Source organism: Periophthalmus magnuspinnatus, chromosome 24 (genome assembly GCF_009829125.3).
Source record: "Periophthalmus magnuspinnatus isolate fPerMag1 chromosome 24, fPerMag1.2.pri, whole genome shotgun sequence".
NCBI classification, from domain to species: Eukaryota; Metazoa; Chordata; class Actinopteri; order Gobiiformes; family Gobiidae; genus Periophthalmus; species Periophthalmus magnuspinnatus.
The window spans coordinates 18,113,463-18,131,757 of record NC_047149.1 but is presented as its reverse complement, the minus strand read 5'-3'; the positions used below and the strand labels follow the sequence as shown (position 1 = coordinate 18,131,757).

At 37.7% G+C, this 18,295-nt stretch overlaps 1 protein-coding gene across 2 annotated transcripts in view; it reads left to right on the top strand.

Moving 5' to 3' along the window:
• opn5 (opsin 5) overlaps positions 1–18,295 on the top strand; it is a 46,684-nt gene that overhangs the window by 24,061 nt on the left and 4,328 nt on the right. For both annotated transcript variants that reach the window (XM_055232326.1, XM_055232327.1), the window contains exons 3-6: positions 3,731–3,850; positions 12,306–12,476; positions 14,821–15,155; positions 15,847–16,091. In XM_055232326.1, the coding sequence (XP_055088301.1) occupies positions 3,731–3,850; positions 12,306–12,476; positions 14,821–15,155; positions 15,847–16,091 (871 nt within the window). The remainder of the gene's footprint in view (positions 1–3,730; positions 3,851–12,305; positions 12,477–14,820; positions 15,156–15,846; positions 16,092–18,295) is intronic.

Sequence of the window (18,295 nt, the reverse complement as noted above, 5' to 3'; positions counted from 1 at the left end):
CAAGATCTGTGGAGAGATGAACCCACTCACAGTAGAAATGCATGCTTTTCTAGGTAACTTTGAGCAATAAAAACACCTCAAATTAAAAAAAAAGCTAGATATGTTTAATGTCATATTTTGGAACATTAGGCAACACAATAGCATCCTTAGAGAGACAGGTGGACACCACACTAGAAAAGTTAAATAGTGTCCATATGAAATTCCAGCTTGCACACTATTTACTTTAGAATCTAATGCAAATGACCTCATGCTCTAACACCCATATAGCAGACTGCAACCTGCAGAGGAGCCAATTCTAATGCAGGTCTGATGTGTGCAGTGCATGGATAAGTGGGATTGTGCAAGTCTATAGGCAGCATCAGTGTTTCTAAGATGAATGAATTCCAGCACAGTAGAAGATCTATTGCTGGGTTTCAGATGACATCACAGCTGTCTATATGACAATAATATTTAATAAAGGTGGAGGCAGCCAAAATTAATAATGTAATGTAATAGTGTTTAGGTTTAGTCCCTAATAAAAAAGGTTCAATTCATCATCATCACTTTATAGAATCTGAAAACCACCAACAGGAGAAGCAAGCTTCACCAGAGCTGAATAAAACATACGAGCACAGCTTTGGTCAAAATAATGACAGGTAACAGACTGAGAAACTCCCCACTACTTCAGAGTTTGTGAGGATTCACAGGAGCAGAAGTACTGTGGTAAGCTGTGGTTTAATGAAAAGAGGTCAGCAAAGAAGTAGGTGGTGTGAAATCTGTGTGGGGTCTGCAGCTTCCAGCTTGTGAAGTTGAAACTTTTTAGTCCAGAAAATCACACACTTTTCAGGCCTTTATCCACAAAATAACGTGAGCAAAACACCAACCAAAGAAATCTAGTGCAAAAAGAAATTGATTCCACTCCTTTTCCTTGAAACCTCTCAAACCGCTCTTGTCCAAGTCTACAAAGAACTGAATTAGCGTGAATGGAGAGGCTACAAAATGTTCAGGGGCGTCTAGTGATTTAGTATAAGTGCAAAAACTAAAGCATTACTCACATCCTCGCTGCACAAATAAACACATTGACTTTCTGGTAGATTTTGCTTTCACTTTAATGTAGTGGGCCGAAACAAAACAAAAAAACTTGTGCTAGTCTGCGGTGGAGAAACTAATTAATCATTGCTGTTGATCTAAAACTAGTGAGTAAACATCCAAACATCTGCCTGGCTGTTTCTTACCCCGCGCAGTTGAATGCTTCTCCTAGTCTGGTCCTATATGTGATCGGAAGTGTTACCTACGAGTACATACAGACTCCTCCCATTACTGCATTCTCTTTGGAGAAGTGAGCAGCATTTATAAGAGACTACCTCAAAAACTGCCAGTATTTTAATCATTGATACCAGAACATTTAGCACCAGATCACATAACTGCGTAAGGCTGAGCACTAGTTGCACCAGAACTGTGATCGGAAAGAGGGTTTTTAGCTGTTTTACTTCACAAAAATGGAATACACTTCAAGCAAAAGCAAAACTGGATACTTTAGTGACAGAATTGTAAATGAATAATCTAGTGACAAACTTTTATACACACATCTGCACCTGTTTTTAATGTTTTATATGGACTTGTATACTTATTTGCTGTTTGTTTTTGTTTGTATTTGTATATTAAAAAGGGCACCCACGAAAAAGAGAGCCCTAATGTTCTCATTGAGTCCCACTGTATAAATAAAGATGGTATAAACTGACTAGGCTATCCGGTTTTCCAGGTGTGCATGTTAATGTTGTGAGTGATAACTGAATAATTGTTGTAATAAGTTGTCATCATCTTCTGTGTTACCAAGGGCAACAGATGAAAATGAGTACTTTTGTTCTAATGGCATATTTGCACTGTAACTGTTATGTTGCTTAATATGCACTTTCCCTTTTTAATAACAATGCATATTTGAAAACTGCAGGTCAAAGGAGGTCAATTACGTAATTTTTAAATTATCTTGTGCAATCGTCTCACGACCTCCATCTCTTTGGTAATTCCCCAATTATATTTCATTATAATGTAGTTTGTCACACAGTATAATGATGATTAGTGTTAGCCTTAAGCTCTTGTTATTGTTGGTTTAATTATTTTTACAACACTTGAGAGGCCAGCATTTGTTTGCACATAGACATAAAACATAAAATAGCATCAAAAATAAACAGCAAAGTCCAATAAAATGTATCGATGTAAAAATACACCACCACTGTGTTCTGCAGTATGTCCTGCCCTATAGTGTACATATGTGTGTAACCTATTGATCTGAAAGTAACACCTACATTTTATTGGAGAATGTGCAATGATCCAGCCGACAGTATACAACACGCTACTTTTGTCTCTAACAAGAAAAAATCGGCTTCACAGACATTATGGGACTTGTATAAACCCTTTGTATTGAGTTCTCTGGGAACTGGAACCTATGGCAAGGAATAACATAGCCCGTCTCTGCCCATCACTCACCTTCTCTGCCGCTGAAACTCTCATCCACGCATTCATCACATCCAGAATCAACTACTGCAATAGCATCCTCTACGGTACACCATCCAAAACCCTCAACAGACTACAGTACATTCAGAACTCCACTGCCTGGCTCCTCACCCACACCCGCTCACATGAACACATCACTCCTGTCCTCCACAAGCTTCACTGGCTCCCCGTCCCTCAGCGCATCCACTTCAAAATCCTTCTCATCACATTCAAAGCTCTCCACAACCTGGCCCCTCCTTACCTCACAGACCTGCTCCACCACCACACTCCATCTCGCTCCCTCCTTCCTCCAACTCCAACATCCTGTCCCTGCCCTGTAGGACCAAGCTCCGAACTGGGGAGAGAGTTCCACCCTCTGGAACTCACTGCCCAAACCCCTCCGTGACTGCTCAGACCTCCCCACCTTCAAAAAAGAACTCAAAACTCACCTGTTCAAAATTGCTTTTAATGTTTGATTTTATGTTGTAAATTTTGTGATATTTTATTCTTGTATGTATTGTGAAGCAGCTTTGAGTATCTTGAAAAGCGCTATATAAATAAAATGCAATTTATTCATTAGAGAAAACTACCTCTTAATGCCCGTCTGGCATCATGGCATCACCACAGCTGAGAATCTAAAAGCCACCAATTTAATGGGCCCAAATATAAACCAGGACAGCTGGTTCATAAAGGTGCCGAGAAAAGGTAAACTAATTTAAATTCCTGTGCATGAAGTACTGCCTTATAAAACACAAGCACTTCATCATATGAGTCCTTATATATTGACTTTTGGTCACGCTCTGTGGTGTTAACTTACTCTATAAAGCTGAAAGACACAAGCCTGTGCCTTATTCTAGGTATTCCAACTACCATCAACTCCATGTCTTGGGGAGCAAGACACTTCATCCTCAATAAAAAGTATCATAGCAAAGGCTGCCTATCACGGGTTTCAGAATGATGAAAAACGGGGACCATTGCCATAGCGATTAGCAATTTAAAACTAACTATTATATATTTTAATGGGAAAAGTACTCAAAATGTTGCATATAATAGGAAGCTGAAACCCATGAATACACCATACGAATTTTGTATTTTTATCTCACACAGCACAAATTGGAAAAGAAAAAAAAAAACAAAACTCGTTAAACACACTGTTTCTTAATGTTTTCGTATGTTAAGATGAATTACCTACACATGAATACTGTATTAAAATGCAAAGTGACCTAATATTTGTTCCCCATTTCTGATTGCTCTGCAGGGGTCATGTCTGCCACAGGAAATGGATATGTGATTTACATGAGCATCAAGCGTAAGACCAAACTGAAGCCTCCTGAACTGATGACTGTAAACCTGGCCATATTCGACTTTGGAATATCAGGTAAGACTCAGGTTTAATATGTGTAACTATAGATGGACTTTATGATATCTGTTGGCATTAAAATGGTTAAATACAACTTTATTTATTTGTATTGTTCATTTTGATATATTTGCTTGTTATAAAATCTAATAATCTAATAATTTGGCAGTGCAAGTGCAACATGTAATCTGATGGAGGGTCAGCCATTTTATGTCCATGGAGATGTAATCATTTACCTGAAATATTTCACATTATGGTATTGAACATATCTACCTCCAATGAGATGCCAAAGGACAAAGTTACATATCAGAGAGGAGAGGGGACTCCTTATCAGAAAAAAATTGCATAATGTACCTTTACATTAATGTAGACAAATAGAGGCAGTGTCAGTACATTATCAATATAGTCATTGTAGTTTTCAAGTTAACACCAAACGTTTACCTTTAGTTCAGTAGAGATGGGGAATTTCCATGGAGCACTTCCTGTTTTTCCACATGACATCACAAGGAGGAACAAAGTGTTTTCTGTTTGTGAAAAGAGCTCAGCCTAAATATGCAGGGTTTGTGCGTTAAACTCGTGAATGAAACAAAAACACAACTCCAGGTGTGTTTGTGATGAAGAAACAACATTACAGCGAGATCAGAGAATAGAGTAATATGGGACCTTTTAGAGATTGCCATATTGTAGAATTGACAGGTTCATTTAAATAAATCTAGCTATTTTGTGGCGCGTGACAAATGGTGCTGGGACCTTATGCTTCCTCACCCAGGGAATCCTGTACCATTTGTTAGAACAAATAGAACATCTGCAAGTCAATGACAGACCACAAGGACATGTCACATTTTGCCATAAAAAACTCAGATATTGGCACCATGTTGTTCAATAACCACTTGCCCTAAATCTGCCAAGAATGATGTATGCTCCAGGTGTGCAACAACACAAGCGCCAGTGCTAGGTTCTCACCATATTTTCACTCCTTATCTGTAGCTATTGAATTTTACATGTAATTTGAAAGTTGCAGGGGCGTACCATTGCAGAGTGGTTGCTGGTATTCTTGTTGATTAGTGTGGTATAGTTGACATTTGCGTGCTTACCCACTGCTAGGTGTCTAATCTATATGTTAATCCAGGACGTTTGGTAGGACAGGAGTTAACGCTGCTAGATACATGTCAGAGGTGATCTTTCTAAAGCACATGTGTCAAACTCAAGCCAAATGTGGCCCTTCACATCATTTTATGTGGCCCTTGACAGGGTAAATTAAAAGGTATGATGGTCTTAAAATGCCATTTTAACTGGAGATATGCACTTACACAGCCATATTTTTTTTTACATCTATGCAAATACATATGCAATATTTGTGAATAAGTAATAAATACAGAAACAGTTAATTAACAAGTTTAAAAAGTAGTTACATTAATTACATCTGGCCCTCTGATGGCAGCCATTTTGTTGATTTGGCCCTCGGTGAAAATGTGTTTGACACCCCTGTTCTAAAGCATTCGGTTTCCTCATTAAAGCAATGCATGCACAATACTTTAGTTAAGTTCTTTTAAATTCGCCACAGCCTGTTTTATTTGAGCTTTGAAATTCCTCTCTATTAATATAACCTCAGTGCCATCTCCACCAACCTTACTTTATATTGTTTTCTATTCATAAAAAAATGTCACCCCTCTCTCCGTAACTGCTGCAGTGAGCCTTGTCATTTTGGTCTGAAAATATTGGTATTGACCCACTCTACATGATCCTGGTGTTTTTATTTCGCCATTTTGTCCGTAAATCAAGACATGAACATTAATAACAGACAAATCAGGCGCCTCCTTTCCCCGGGGTTGCTCTTGCTAGTGTTGTCAACAGGTTTGACTGACAGGCTTGCCTTTGATTGATATGAAGCGCCTGGTCCCTGATAAACCAGCGATGCAGGTGAAAAGGCTGCGGATTGGCTCTTCGGTTGCCGTTATGCTCGTGGTTGGAAATGTGCCCCATATTCACCCCTACAACTGCTAACCTCGATGAGCTTCATTTCACTGGAGCTGAACGCTGTCGGTGACGTCGCACTCAAGTCCACAGAATCATATGTATAAAGTCTATGATTCTATTTCATGGCACCTTGAATCAAAAGTCCGCATTTTGCAACTTGTCAAATACAGAATCCCATGGTATTGGGTATAGGTATAGGTATTGGTGGTTTTCAGATTATATAATATAATGGTGTCATACAAACAGATGGGAGGCAAGAGCCAGTTTTCTCTATTGATTACATTGTATTTTGTCATGAAATAACCAAAAAGTAAATGCACAAATTTTGAACCAGATCATTTCTTTCACCTTGCTCTATTACAACAAAAATCAGCTTTTTAAATAATATACATTTTAGCTGCTTGCATGTGTATTAAATAATATCGCACTATAGAATGTTCTGATGTCATTTGTAACGCAGCAATGGCATATTATAAAATGAAGACACACATAATTGTTGTCTTTGAGTCTCACTAAGAACCTGCTCATTGGACTGGACATATTACATTTCTTCAGCCACCTCTTAACGTGACTTGACCGCTCTGACGCACACTCCTGTTCACTATGGTCTCTGTCTGGAACATTTTCAATTGATTTTTTGAAAGAATCAGCATCCAACGCAAGTAGATGCCACACAGTTATAGAGGTTACATTTACTTGAATAATACTAGTTACACTTTATAATAACTACACTTGAATTAGCTTCAGTATATCATGAAGAAAGACTTAATTCATAACGGACAAATGGTTTATTAATAGTTTGTTAGGAATGATCCAGACTTAGTAATGACTTAATTAAGAGGTTATGGCAGGTGTTAATGTTTGACAATGTTTAAATCCAGGCTCAAAACAGTTCTGTTAAACTGTGCAGATGACTGAAAAGTTTGTATACTGAACTTCTCTTTTTAATGTAAACTTTATTATGATTTATATTTTGATTTGTTGTATTGTGATTTTTAATGTCTTTTTTTGTTCTGTAAACTTGCTTGCCTTAAGGTTAGGAGTGTGCGAGATGCCCCAAAAAAAATGAATATCAAAGTTTTCTTAGAGTTATATCACAGTTTTCATTATATCACAATTCATGCACACTTAGTATTTTTTACATGGCCTGGAAGAAGTAAATAAAGTATATAAACCACAAAAACTATTCTAAATGTACAATATAAAAAAAAAAAAAAAAAAAAACCAAAACCGAACTGCAATAAATAAACAGCAGAATGAAACACTTTAGTTCTTAGTTTGTATCTGTAATGAGTCTTGTTGTATAAGTTGTTAATTCAACATTTTATGTCTTAAATCTTATCACATAGCCAAAGCATAACTTAAAATATTAAAGTAGTTCAAAGACAATGTACACACAATAAATACTGATCCCCCTCTATATTATTACTTGTGCACAGTTGAACTGCATTTGACCCGGGCATGTGTGGGTTGTACTTGGGGTAACATACACCATGTGTGCCCCCTCCGCTCCTCCTGACTCCACAAAGCCCTCTCATAAAGTCATTTCCCCTTCTCTCCAACTAAACCTTGTGACCAGACAACACAGTCATTCTATCAGTGTGGAAAATAATTGTGTGTTTTATTCATAGCGTGAAATTGTAAAAGACTGAAGTACGATATGCTATTAGGATTTACTGTTCAATGCTTCAAATACAGGGAGCATGTCCTCGTCCCCACAAACTGGAGACTGGAACATTCAAAAAAGAGCAAGTGATTACAAATTGTTGCTTTAAATGAATAGTTTTGCAAGCACTAAGAGTAACTTTCTGGAAAAACGTACGTATTTTGTCATATTGTGGAATATTACAGCCAAAGGAACAACATTTCAAACAGCAGGAGGCCCTACTCCAGGCCAGATGAGCAGGTTTGAGGAGATGGAAAGTAAGGACTTGAGTGCATTTTTCAGAGCAATAAAAACATGCTTTTATTTGATTCTACTTTTGCCTATCAAAGTTACAATAGTAAAACCAAAACATATTTTCAACAAATACTAGTGTGAGATGTGGTACTTTTTTTTTTTTTTTTCCATCAGCTGATTGTCTCACTTGATCTTTTTCCATGTTTGTTTATTGTTGCCATGAGAACAAGCAATGCTCAGTCCACAAGCCCACGTCATCCACGCTTCCACAAGGCAATTTTTTTTTTTTTTTAGAGATATACAAAAAGCATGATGAAAACAAAACATTACAACTTCACAAACCTGATGTAATGTGCAATAGCTAAGTTTCATTAGCGGGATGCGTGGTGATTGTGCTGAAATGGTGCTCTGGAGGGGGGCTCAGTGCGTCAAGACTTAACAGCAGGACAGGTGCTCATAAGTCACGACTGCGCTTCACAAACAAATGGAGCAAACAGAACTCAGGATTTAACTGCTGCAACTCAACACATCGCATCGTGAAAGAGTTGATCCAGCTGATGAAATAGTAAAAACATTTCTTGGAACGTTTTGATTTCTAAGAGATTTGAAGAGCAATGACGTCCGATGGTACATTTACACAGGCCCATTGAACTGTCCAATTACCTTGAAGTGTGGTATTCAAACTTGTCTACCACAAATCTGAGGACACAGATTACAAGTTTATGTAATTTAAAATCAAAATCTTACATCCAGTTTCCAGGAAAATTTGACAAGATGGTATAGCCATGCAGAAGGATCAGTGCTCAGGTGGAAGAGTGTTTGTCCTCTGATCCAAAGGTTAAAGGTTCAAATCCAACTCTTGGTATAAACAATGAATACGATTGTTGTGGGCAAGACACTTAAACCTTCTCAGTCTCAGCGTCTGTGTACACTGTCTTTGTGAATGTACGGCGGTAAATAGGTGACTGGTTCTTTTATGTATGACTCTACACAGCTGTTTACTCCAAACATGATGGAGAAGTTCATACCTTTACTGCTAAATTCACAGGGAGCACACTAACAAACCACTCTGACACCTTTTGAAATAAATGAGAAATATAAATGCAAAATAAGTATGTAAATCCACTTAAAACATTAAAAACAGGTGCAGGTGTGAGTATAAATGTTTGCCACCAGATTATTAAATTGTATTTGTGGCACCAAAGTAACCAATTTTGCTTGTCTTTGAAATATATTCAATTTTTGTGACGCAAAACAGCCCAAAACTATTTTTTCAGATCTCAGTTCTGGTGCAGCTTGTCCTTAGACTTACTGTATACAGCCATGTGATTTTGTGTTAAATGTTCCTGTATCAATGTTCAATAACCAAGTGAGATATTCAGGCAGTTTATGAAGTAGTCCCTTATAAATACATTGTATACAGTGTTGTTCTCTTCTAACACATAGCAAAGGCCAACCTACTATTTCATAGAGGGGACTTCATGATTTAAACTCCCATGACACCTCTTTAGGTCTAAGCCTTTAGTTTCTCTGTACAATTTACCGGGCTGTAAAAACGCTGCTTCAGGCTGTGAAGTAAATTTACTATTTCTGAGAATTAATTCTTCTGAGTAAAAAAAAAAAAAAATTCCTCAAAAGCTGCTCACGTTAGCCCAAGGGCTAATACAGTGTCAGCAGTGATAAATCTGTATTATATAAATTAAGTAGATTTTTCACAATCATAGGTTTATAGTTTACAGGCTGCCATAAATATCAGTACACTGTAAACCTTACACATATTTTATTTCTTACAAATGTAGAACAGGTGTCGTCTTATCGAACTGTTAGCTGGAGCAGACAGGGGAAAGTGGACTTTCTTTTATACTCAGTTACAGAATAAAATTTCCAGACCAAAAGTGCCAATATTTTGATACGCAGATTGTCCCGTCATGTTTAGTTTATTTGGACAGATTTACATGATAATGTTTGGGTTTTTTTTTTTTTTTTACAGAAATACTTAAATTGGTCTCTAACCCAAGACCCAACCTTTAGTTGTAGTTGTTGTAAGATGTTATGAGACAACAGGCTGACTGGTGCACTGCAATTCAATCTTTCACCTTATGAAAACTCAATTTCCTATATGGCCCTGTGTATAAGCCTGTGAAAGTAATCGTTAATAAAAAGCCTCTTTGTCCAAATGAGGTCTGGATTGAGCAGCAAGGATGAAGGATAATATGAAACATATGGTGCATAAGGAGATGAGGTTTCACTAAAGATGATTACAGATGCTCAGGTTTTAAGGATTAAAACAGCATTTCATTAATACCTGTCGCACAACCACATTCAAGCAAATGAAATTTTATTCCCTTTAATATTGCCGTCTTTTATTTTTAAGATCGATCTAAAGTCATTTGTGGAGTTTGAAATTAGCCTAATTACATGCATTCAATTAACAAAACTGTTGGGTTGACATCATTTATTCACAAAACTGTTGTGAATAAATTACATTCACAAGTCACTAATGCCCCATTAAACAAATCACAACCAACCATCACAGAAACACTCTAGCATTAATGGCAAATGGTCACATTTTTATATAGCACTTTTCCACCTTCAAGGCACTCAAAGTGCCGTACATCAAGGAACCACTCACTCGTTCACACACACATTCATACACTAGTGTACGCAGACACTGGGGGTGAGGGATACCAGATTAAACAAATGAGTTTGTAATACTGATTCCAAGTGCTGTAATGAGTCCGAGTTCCTGATGGGTTGTGGGAGTGAGTTCCTGAGGGAGGGGGCGGGGGCAGCTGCAGCGATGGCTTGGTCTCCCAAAGTCTGCTGCTTTGTCCTGATGACGAGAGTGAGGAGGTTGATGTCGGCTGATTTGAGGTGATGGGTGGGACAGTACTGATGGAGGAGGTCGGTGAGAGAGCAAGGGGCCAGGTTATGGAGGGAGGATGAGGAGGACCTTGTATTGGATGGAGTGTTGTACAGGACGCCAGTGGAGTTGTTTGAGGACAGGCATGCTGCATCGTCTGGAGTGGGTGTGGGTGAGGAGGTGGGCAGCAGAGTTTAGGATATGTTGCAGTTTTTGGAGGTGGGTGGAAGGAAGACAGTAGACGTAAGACAGAAGGCTATTGCGGTAGTCAAGACTGGAGGTGATGAATGAGGATTTATTCAGTGGGCTGAGAGAGAGAGGGGCGGAGTTGGGCGATGTCTTGTTGATGTGGCTGATGTGAGCTCTGAAAGGGTAGGGTCCATGATGGGTGAGGTTGCGTAGGAGACCATTGACGACGAGGCAGAGGTTCTGAGCAGAGGCGAGGAGAGTTTTGTGTTTTGTTTTATTGCTGTTGGGTTTGAGGAAGTTGTGGTTGATCCAGGTTTCGATGTCAGACAGTCAGGTTCGGTTTAAAAGCTGTTTGCTGGAGGTACAAAACGGCGGGAGTTATGTGATCGCAGTCATTTTGATGAAGTTACCACCAATACAGATACAGATCGGTGGAGATTTTTAATAGGGATAACAGCAGTGACATAAATCATATTGGCGCATACATTTACATACTCATACTGCCACCATGAACAGGAAGACATAACGTAACAGAGACACCTTCTGCTGGTGTGGAGGGTAACTACAGTTAATCCATGAACACTGTATGTCTTTACTGTGTGCTCTCCACCTTCTGACAGTTCCTCTTTGTGCATATGATAAAAAGAAAGCGGGATTAAGTCTGTTCTGAGAATCAGAGTTCAGATCCTTATCTATATTGTGCCTCTGAGGCTTCGGTAGGTCACATGGGTACCCTCCACCCAGTCTTCTAGAAGCAGCAACACACAACAAAGAGGGCTTCACTGCAGTCCTGAGTATTTGAACTCAATAAGTCTAATCAATATGATATTGACCAACAACAGAAACTTTTCATACACTTATATGAATCAGTTTGTGTTATTTATGAACTATAACATCAGCGTACCTCTGTGGAAACTTGTGCTACAACCTGGCGCAATGCATCTCTCCTGTAAAGATTCATGTATATTGTGCACTGTCCTTGTCTCGTTAAATAAATAAATAAACTAAAACATTCACCTTTAGGGCTGTCACAATATAAACTTTTTATGTGTGAAAAAAACATCACAGTTTTAAGATTTGTTAGAAGCCTTAATTCACCGTTATTCACATTGTTAAACAGATGATTGCTCCTTTATTATGCCACCAGCTTTAGGAAAATGTGTCAAACATGGGTATAAGATTCAACTGAAATAACACATTTTTGCTTCTAAAATTCTCACAATTATAAGAATACTGTCTGCATATATGTCAATGGTATCAATAAAAGCTAAAATATAATAACAAATTACTATGCATTTTCATATTTCATTCTACAGCCAGTCCCCAAACACATATGTACCTCACACAGTGGTTGTTGATATATGTTGTGTTTAACTTATATCCCCACTATCTACTTACTCCAGTGGTTTTCTCTCCCTGCTCTGTCTTCACCCCCTCTCTTCTCCTATTTTCTGTCTCATCCCATGTTCTCTCCTGCTCTCCCCTTTGCCCCGTCCCGTCCTCCTCTCCTTCTCTCCTCCTCTGTCCACTCCTTCCTGTCCCCACAGTGACAGGAAAGCCCTTTTTCGTTGTGTCCAGTTTCTCGCACCGCTGGTTGTTTGGATGGGAGGGCTGCTCCTTCTACGGCTTTGCGGGCTTCTTCTTTGGCTGTGGGAGTCTAATCACCATGACGATGGTTAGCTTGGACCGCTACCTGAAGATCTGCCATCTCAGCTACGGTATGTACAAGTACAACCCTTAATTAGGGCTGTAGGAAATATATGAACTTCTTGGTCAACCTAATAAATATGCCTGTGCTTTGATTTATTGACTAAAAGAAGACGAAGAAAGGTGTACAAAATTAGTATCTAGCGACTAGTAAACTCTCTAAAGGTCGTATATTACACAAAATTGACTCTTGTGAGCTTTAAGCCATGTAATAATGCTGTTACCTCTTCAAAAACATACCTGGAGTGTTTTGTTTTATTCACACATTTGAGAAATCCTGCATTATTAGTCTCTGTTCCACTTTGTGATGTCATATGATGGTAGTTTTCAAGTTAACAGCTACGTTTTACCTTTAGTTCAGTAGAGATTGACAATTCCAGGTCTAAAATTATCCAAATGAGTGAATTGAGTTTAAAAACACAGTGGAGGACTTCCTGTATTACCACATGACATCATAAGGTGGAACAAAGCGTTATCCGTTTGAGAGAAGAACTCAGCCTAAATATGTAGGAATTGTGTGTTAAACTTGAGTTACTGAAACAAAGCGAAACTCCAGGTATGTTTTTGATGAAGAAACAACATTATAACCGATCAGAAAATGGCGTAATATGTGCCCTTTAAAGATAAAAAGCTTCCAATATTAATGGCCTGAACATACTGTAAATGATACCGACAATTAATAAATCCATTTGCAACATAATTAATTGTCATATTTCTTTAACCAGTCTAAACTCTGCTCCAGACCACATGCTTTTACAGACAGAGGATTTGCTGTGGACCTAAGACCCAAGATGGTCATGGACAATTAGAGATGACCTGCCATGACCTGACCATGTATCTAACCCAAACTGCACTCACAGGATCACAACAGTTCACACATTTTCAACTCTACTCAAAGACAAGTACTAGAATTGTGCATTTATTTGAAAAAAATAGTAGTAATTAAGTAGAGCAGCCACTAAAGACCTCTCCTTTCATCTGTGGTTGGTATATAACCTTTTAAACCCAATACAATATTCACTTGACTAATAAAACCTGTGTTGAGTATAAGAACCAGTTGACTGTTTGACCTCTTTTTGTTGACTGAATAACTATAGGCCTATTACCACATTAGATCTAGCTCGTGCAACTAACATTTTGCTATGTTTTCAAGTATGTTTTCATCATTAGTAACCCCACTGCTGAGTAGCTTGAAATGATGTATATGGTACTATTGCTGATACCAGAAATATCTTAGAATAAGAAGAGTAAGTGCAGACTACCAACATTTTTAAGTATGTTCCTTAAGTGTCAATTATTAATATTAGAGTACTTACCAAAAACTTACCCTGACAAAGTTATTAAGGGGCAAACTGAGCTCAGTTGTAGAGCGTCAAATCCACTGATCTGAAGGTTGGCACTTTGAATCCCGCTCTCTACGTAAGTAATAATCATGATGGAAAAGCGCTATATAAAAACGTGATGAACTTTTAGTCAGTTTTTAAGACCATAATTGTTACAGAGACATTGACTGTTTCATTTGCTGGTTTCTCGAAGTGGCAGCAATTCTGTGAAATATAAAACTCTCTTCCTAAAAGTTATAATGCCATCCATCTTCCTTATCAGTATTCAGATGAGTCTACTCTGTGACTGGTTGCCCACATCTTATCTGACAGATGTGATTTATGGCATGGCACTAATGCAGTGTACGTCACATGGATCTAATGAGGTACTATTAACTGTAACATGATTTAAGTACTCTTGAAGTGTAGTTAATGGATTGATATACTTCTTCTGAAGATTGTCTACGGTAGAATAATGGCAAAACAATTAGTAGGCTCTTTAATTTTTCTCAGAATGCTATCTCTTTTTTGTTCCGTGTAAGTTATGGGCTCTTGTAGACTTATAACTACGACCAAGATCATGCGTCAGATTTGGATAAGGGTCTGAGGTGCTGTGCTGTCACCCACTGGGTCAAATGCAGAGGACATATTTGGACTTGTTGATTGATCCATGATTGGCACAGTTGGCACTTCCAGCTAAACAGAAATCCTTTTAATCTCAATGGAGAACGAGAGGAAAGTCATGCTACTAAAATATAATATAAAGTAAGTTGATTTGTGTAAAATGTTCAGTGTTCACGTGCACAATAAGTATAATAAGTCAACAATACACTGTCTTTGTAGTCTGTATACAACTTACTTCATGCAACCGGAATATTACACCATATTGCCCATACTACAGAATAATAATAATAATAATAATAATAATAATAATAATAATAATAATAATAATAATAATAATAGAAAAATGTAAAATCGGTTTAACTAAACTTAAATAAAAAAATATACTAACTGCTAACTCTTGCCCCAACAGGCACCTGGCTGAAGCGGCACCACGCCTTCCTGGTGCTGGCGTTTATCTGGCTATATGCTGCGTTTTGGGCGACGATGCCCCTGCTGGGCTGGGGTAACTATGCGCCCGAGCCCTTCGGGACATCCTGCACTCTGGACTGGTGGCTGGCTCAGGCCTCTGTATCGGGCCAGAGCTTTGTTCTGTCCATCCTCTTCTTCTGCCTCATCCTCCCCACCATCGTCATCGTCTTCTCTTACGTTAAGATCATCTTCAAGGTCAAGTCTTCTGCAAAGGAGATCTCCAACCTGGATGCACGTGTCAACAAAAGTCAGAACCTGGAGATGAAGCTCACTAAGGTATCTAGATATTTTGGGGAGTGATTCCGATGTCGATATTCAGATTATTTAATGGCAACCAACATCAAAAGTGCACTTGTAAATGAACTTAAATGGACTATAAAACAAACCACAAAAAGTAAAAATCTCCCTTTTTACCTTGAAAATTGTTTTACTTTTAATAAGCGCTTTTTACAGCCTTTTAATTCATCTGTTATTATTTTCATTTATCAACTAAATACTTTATATTCCAGTTTTGCACATTTCCAAAACAATTGTGATATTATCTTCATTATCTACTTCATTATAATGCATTTCCCACTTCATGTCTGGTCAGATTTTTGGCAGCAAAATATGTAAAATTATACCCTGGTGCAACACATAGTCATCCCAATCCATCATTCATAAATATCAAGGCCAAATATTCAGTGGTAGTGCTGCTCTCATACAAAAACTTCTGTTTCATTTTGCCCAATCTATTTCTCTTTTGTCCTGTTTTAAAGGCAAGGACAAAAGGAGCAGATAAGGTTCATCTGTTATAAATTGACCTTTTACAATTGAGTGCCATGAGTAATTTAAAATATAAGTGAAGTTGTATCAAGGTTGTTTTAATTGAGTATGCACAAGATCAACTTTCCACTGACAGCATGCAAGGATAATATATATTTTTCTGCAATACTGTGTTGGTCTTATAAAGTTGTTTTTGTTGCAGGTGGCCATGCTGATCTGTGCAGGCTTCCTAATAGCTTGGATCCCTTATGCCGTGGTGTCCGTGGTTTCGGCTTTCGGAGAGCCAGACTCTGTACCCATCCCTGTGTCCGTCGTTCCCACACTGCTGGCCAAGTCGTCAGCCATGTACAACCCCATGATATACCAGCTGGTGGACCTCAAGAAGTCCTGCGCCAAGTCCTCCTGCTTCAAAGTCCTGGAGAAACGCAGCAACTTACGGGAGCCCAGGTATTACACGTGAGCTGGATTCTGCGGATTCTCTGATTTAAGATAACAGAAGAGGGAAATTGTGTGTCTGAGAGGAGGAGGTCCACACAGGAATATTCTGGCTTCTTTCCCGTTCAGTAGGAGCATAAACTTAAAACAGCGTTAAAAATGCTTAATATATAGATAAAAATACATACAAATAAATACTTAAAATAGGGGATACATAGAAGCATGGTCTGGGCTAATTTAAATCTTTGACACTCATGGATAATTATATAATGTTTTGGATATTTCAAACCCAGTTCATATTATGTCTGTGTAATTATGTCTGAATCATACTTTTTTTTTTTCAGAGCAATGGTGTCTTGATTTCAGGAGAATAAAAATTACTCAAACATGCATGAATCATTCTAAGAAACAACTTTGAGTGGATAAATGAGAAGAGAAACCAATTTTAACATGGCTGAAAGCTTAAATAGCAATTTAGCATCTTTCTCCTTTAAATTAATTTTCTGTGGTCTGTGGTTGTTAAGGTCATAATTGACTGGACCATATCCAAAACAACAATTCAGTCTCATGTTCATTCTGAGGTAAAAGTGAATATTGATTGATTTCTTGAGTAAAAAAGTATGCCTGGATCCACCAGAGTGGCATTATGTCAAATAATGTCTTTCTGAAAATCTTTTGTGTGCATCATCAGTGGTGTGTTCTGCAGATGTTAAATACTAAATTTCATACGTTTCAAGTCACTGACCAGACCATGATCATTATTATATTGATTCGTTAAGATGGAGAAACTTTATTTCAGTTACTAAATTAAAATTCCAAAACTGGCCCAATGACATTTATTTCAACATAAATTGTTTGAATTGCTTTATCATGTGAACAGACGTTTATATTATCTGCCTTGATTAACTTGACAATGTAAAGCAATAAAGTACTAGTCTATATTTAGAGGTATTTCTTATAAAAACTGTATTTTATAGAGTAGTTCCCAAAAATTTTTACAAGCAGTTCTCTTGAGTAAACATTTTGATCATTCTTCCCTCTGTGATAACAAGCTTTATGTTAACAGTATTTATATTTTTCTCTTTTTTTTTTTTATTTTTCCTCTGAAAATACCGTATTTTCTTGACTATAAGTCGCACTTTTTTCACACTTTGGCCGGGGGTGCGACTTATACTTGGATGGGACTTATACCTGAAATTATTAAAATATGTAATTTCACATCTTCGTTATTGTCAAACTGACAGCCACATGAGGGCTCTCTGGACTTATGACATGATAGTATGACAGCCACACGGAAGCGGCACTTGATCTACTTTCGAGGCAGAGGGAGTTGTTCAGTAGCGACACCGAGGATGAAGAATTCAATGGATTTAGTAATTTGCAATGAGATCGAGAGTAAACTTGTTTGCTTGTTTTTTATGCTTTAGTTATCTGATTAACTTATCTGACCTTACATTAAAATACCAGACACATATTCAGTTCATTGTCTATGCTTCATGTGGCTGGATAAATATAAATGTGTTATGTTAACGTGCTGTACTGCTGTTCAGCCTGTTGTTCTCTAGTTTATTGTTATTATTATAACTTGCTTTTAAAGACAAAATATCTGTTCTTGGTTGTGGCTTTTGTAAAATAAATTTCCCCAAAAAATGTGACTTATCGTCCAGTGTATCTTATATATGTTTTTTTCTTCATTATTATGCATTTTTTTTTGACTGGTGCAACTTATAGTCAGGAAAATACTGAACTAAATATTATCCATTATTTAACGTTTTATCCTTTCAAATACATTCACCTGAAAGTTGGAACAGAGTTATATCCAGAGAGTTACTCTTACTGTACATGTAATTACTGAAACATGAATAGTAGTTTCTCAGAATACTTTTACCATTGCTTTGTACTTCTACTTGAGGAATATTTTGAAGCAATGGTACTCTTACGTCTCATTCACATTCAACAGAGGGCGATTTGGCATGCATTTTGACTTGTTTACTTGCAGATTGCCTGTGACACTATGGTGTGCTGAGATGCGTACCTCCCCCATACACAAATTGGTTTGAATCACTTTATGAACCACATTGACTTGTATTAGACTTAGAAATGACTACACACAGAGGTGGTGGTAGTTATAGTTATGCTGCATTTACAAGTGTGGGATGTGAGTTTTCATCACATTATCAAGGTCTTCCAATTGTAATGACTTCGAAAGCACTCTC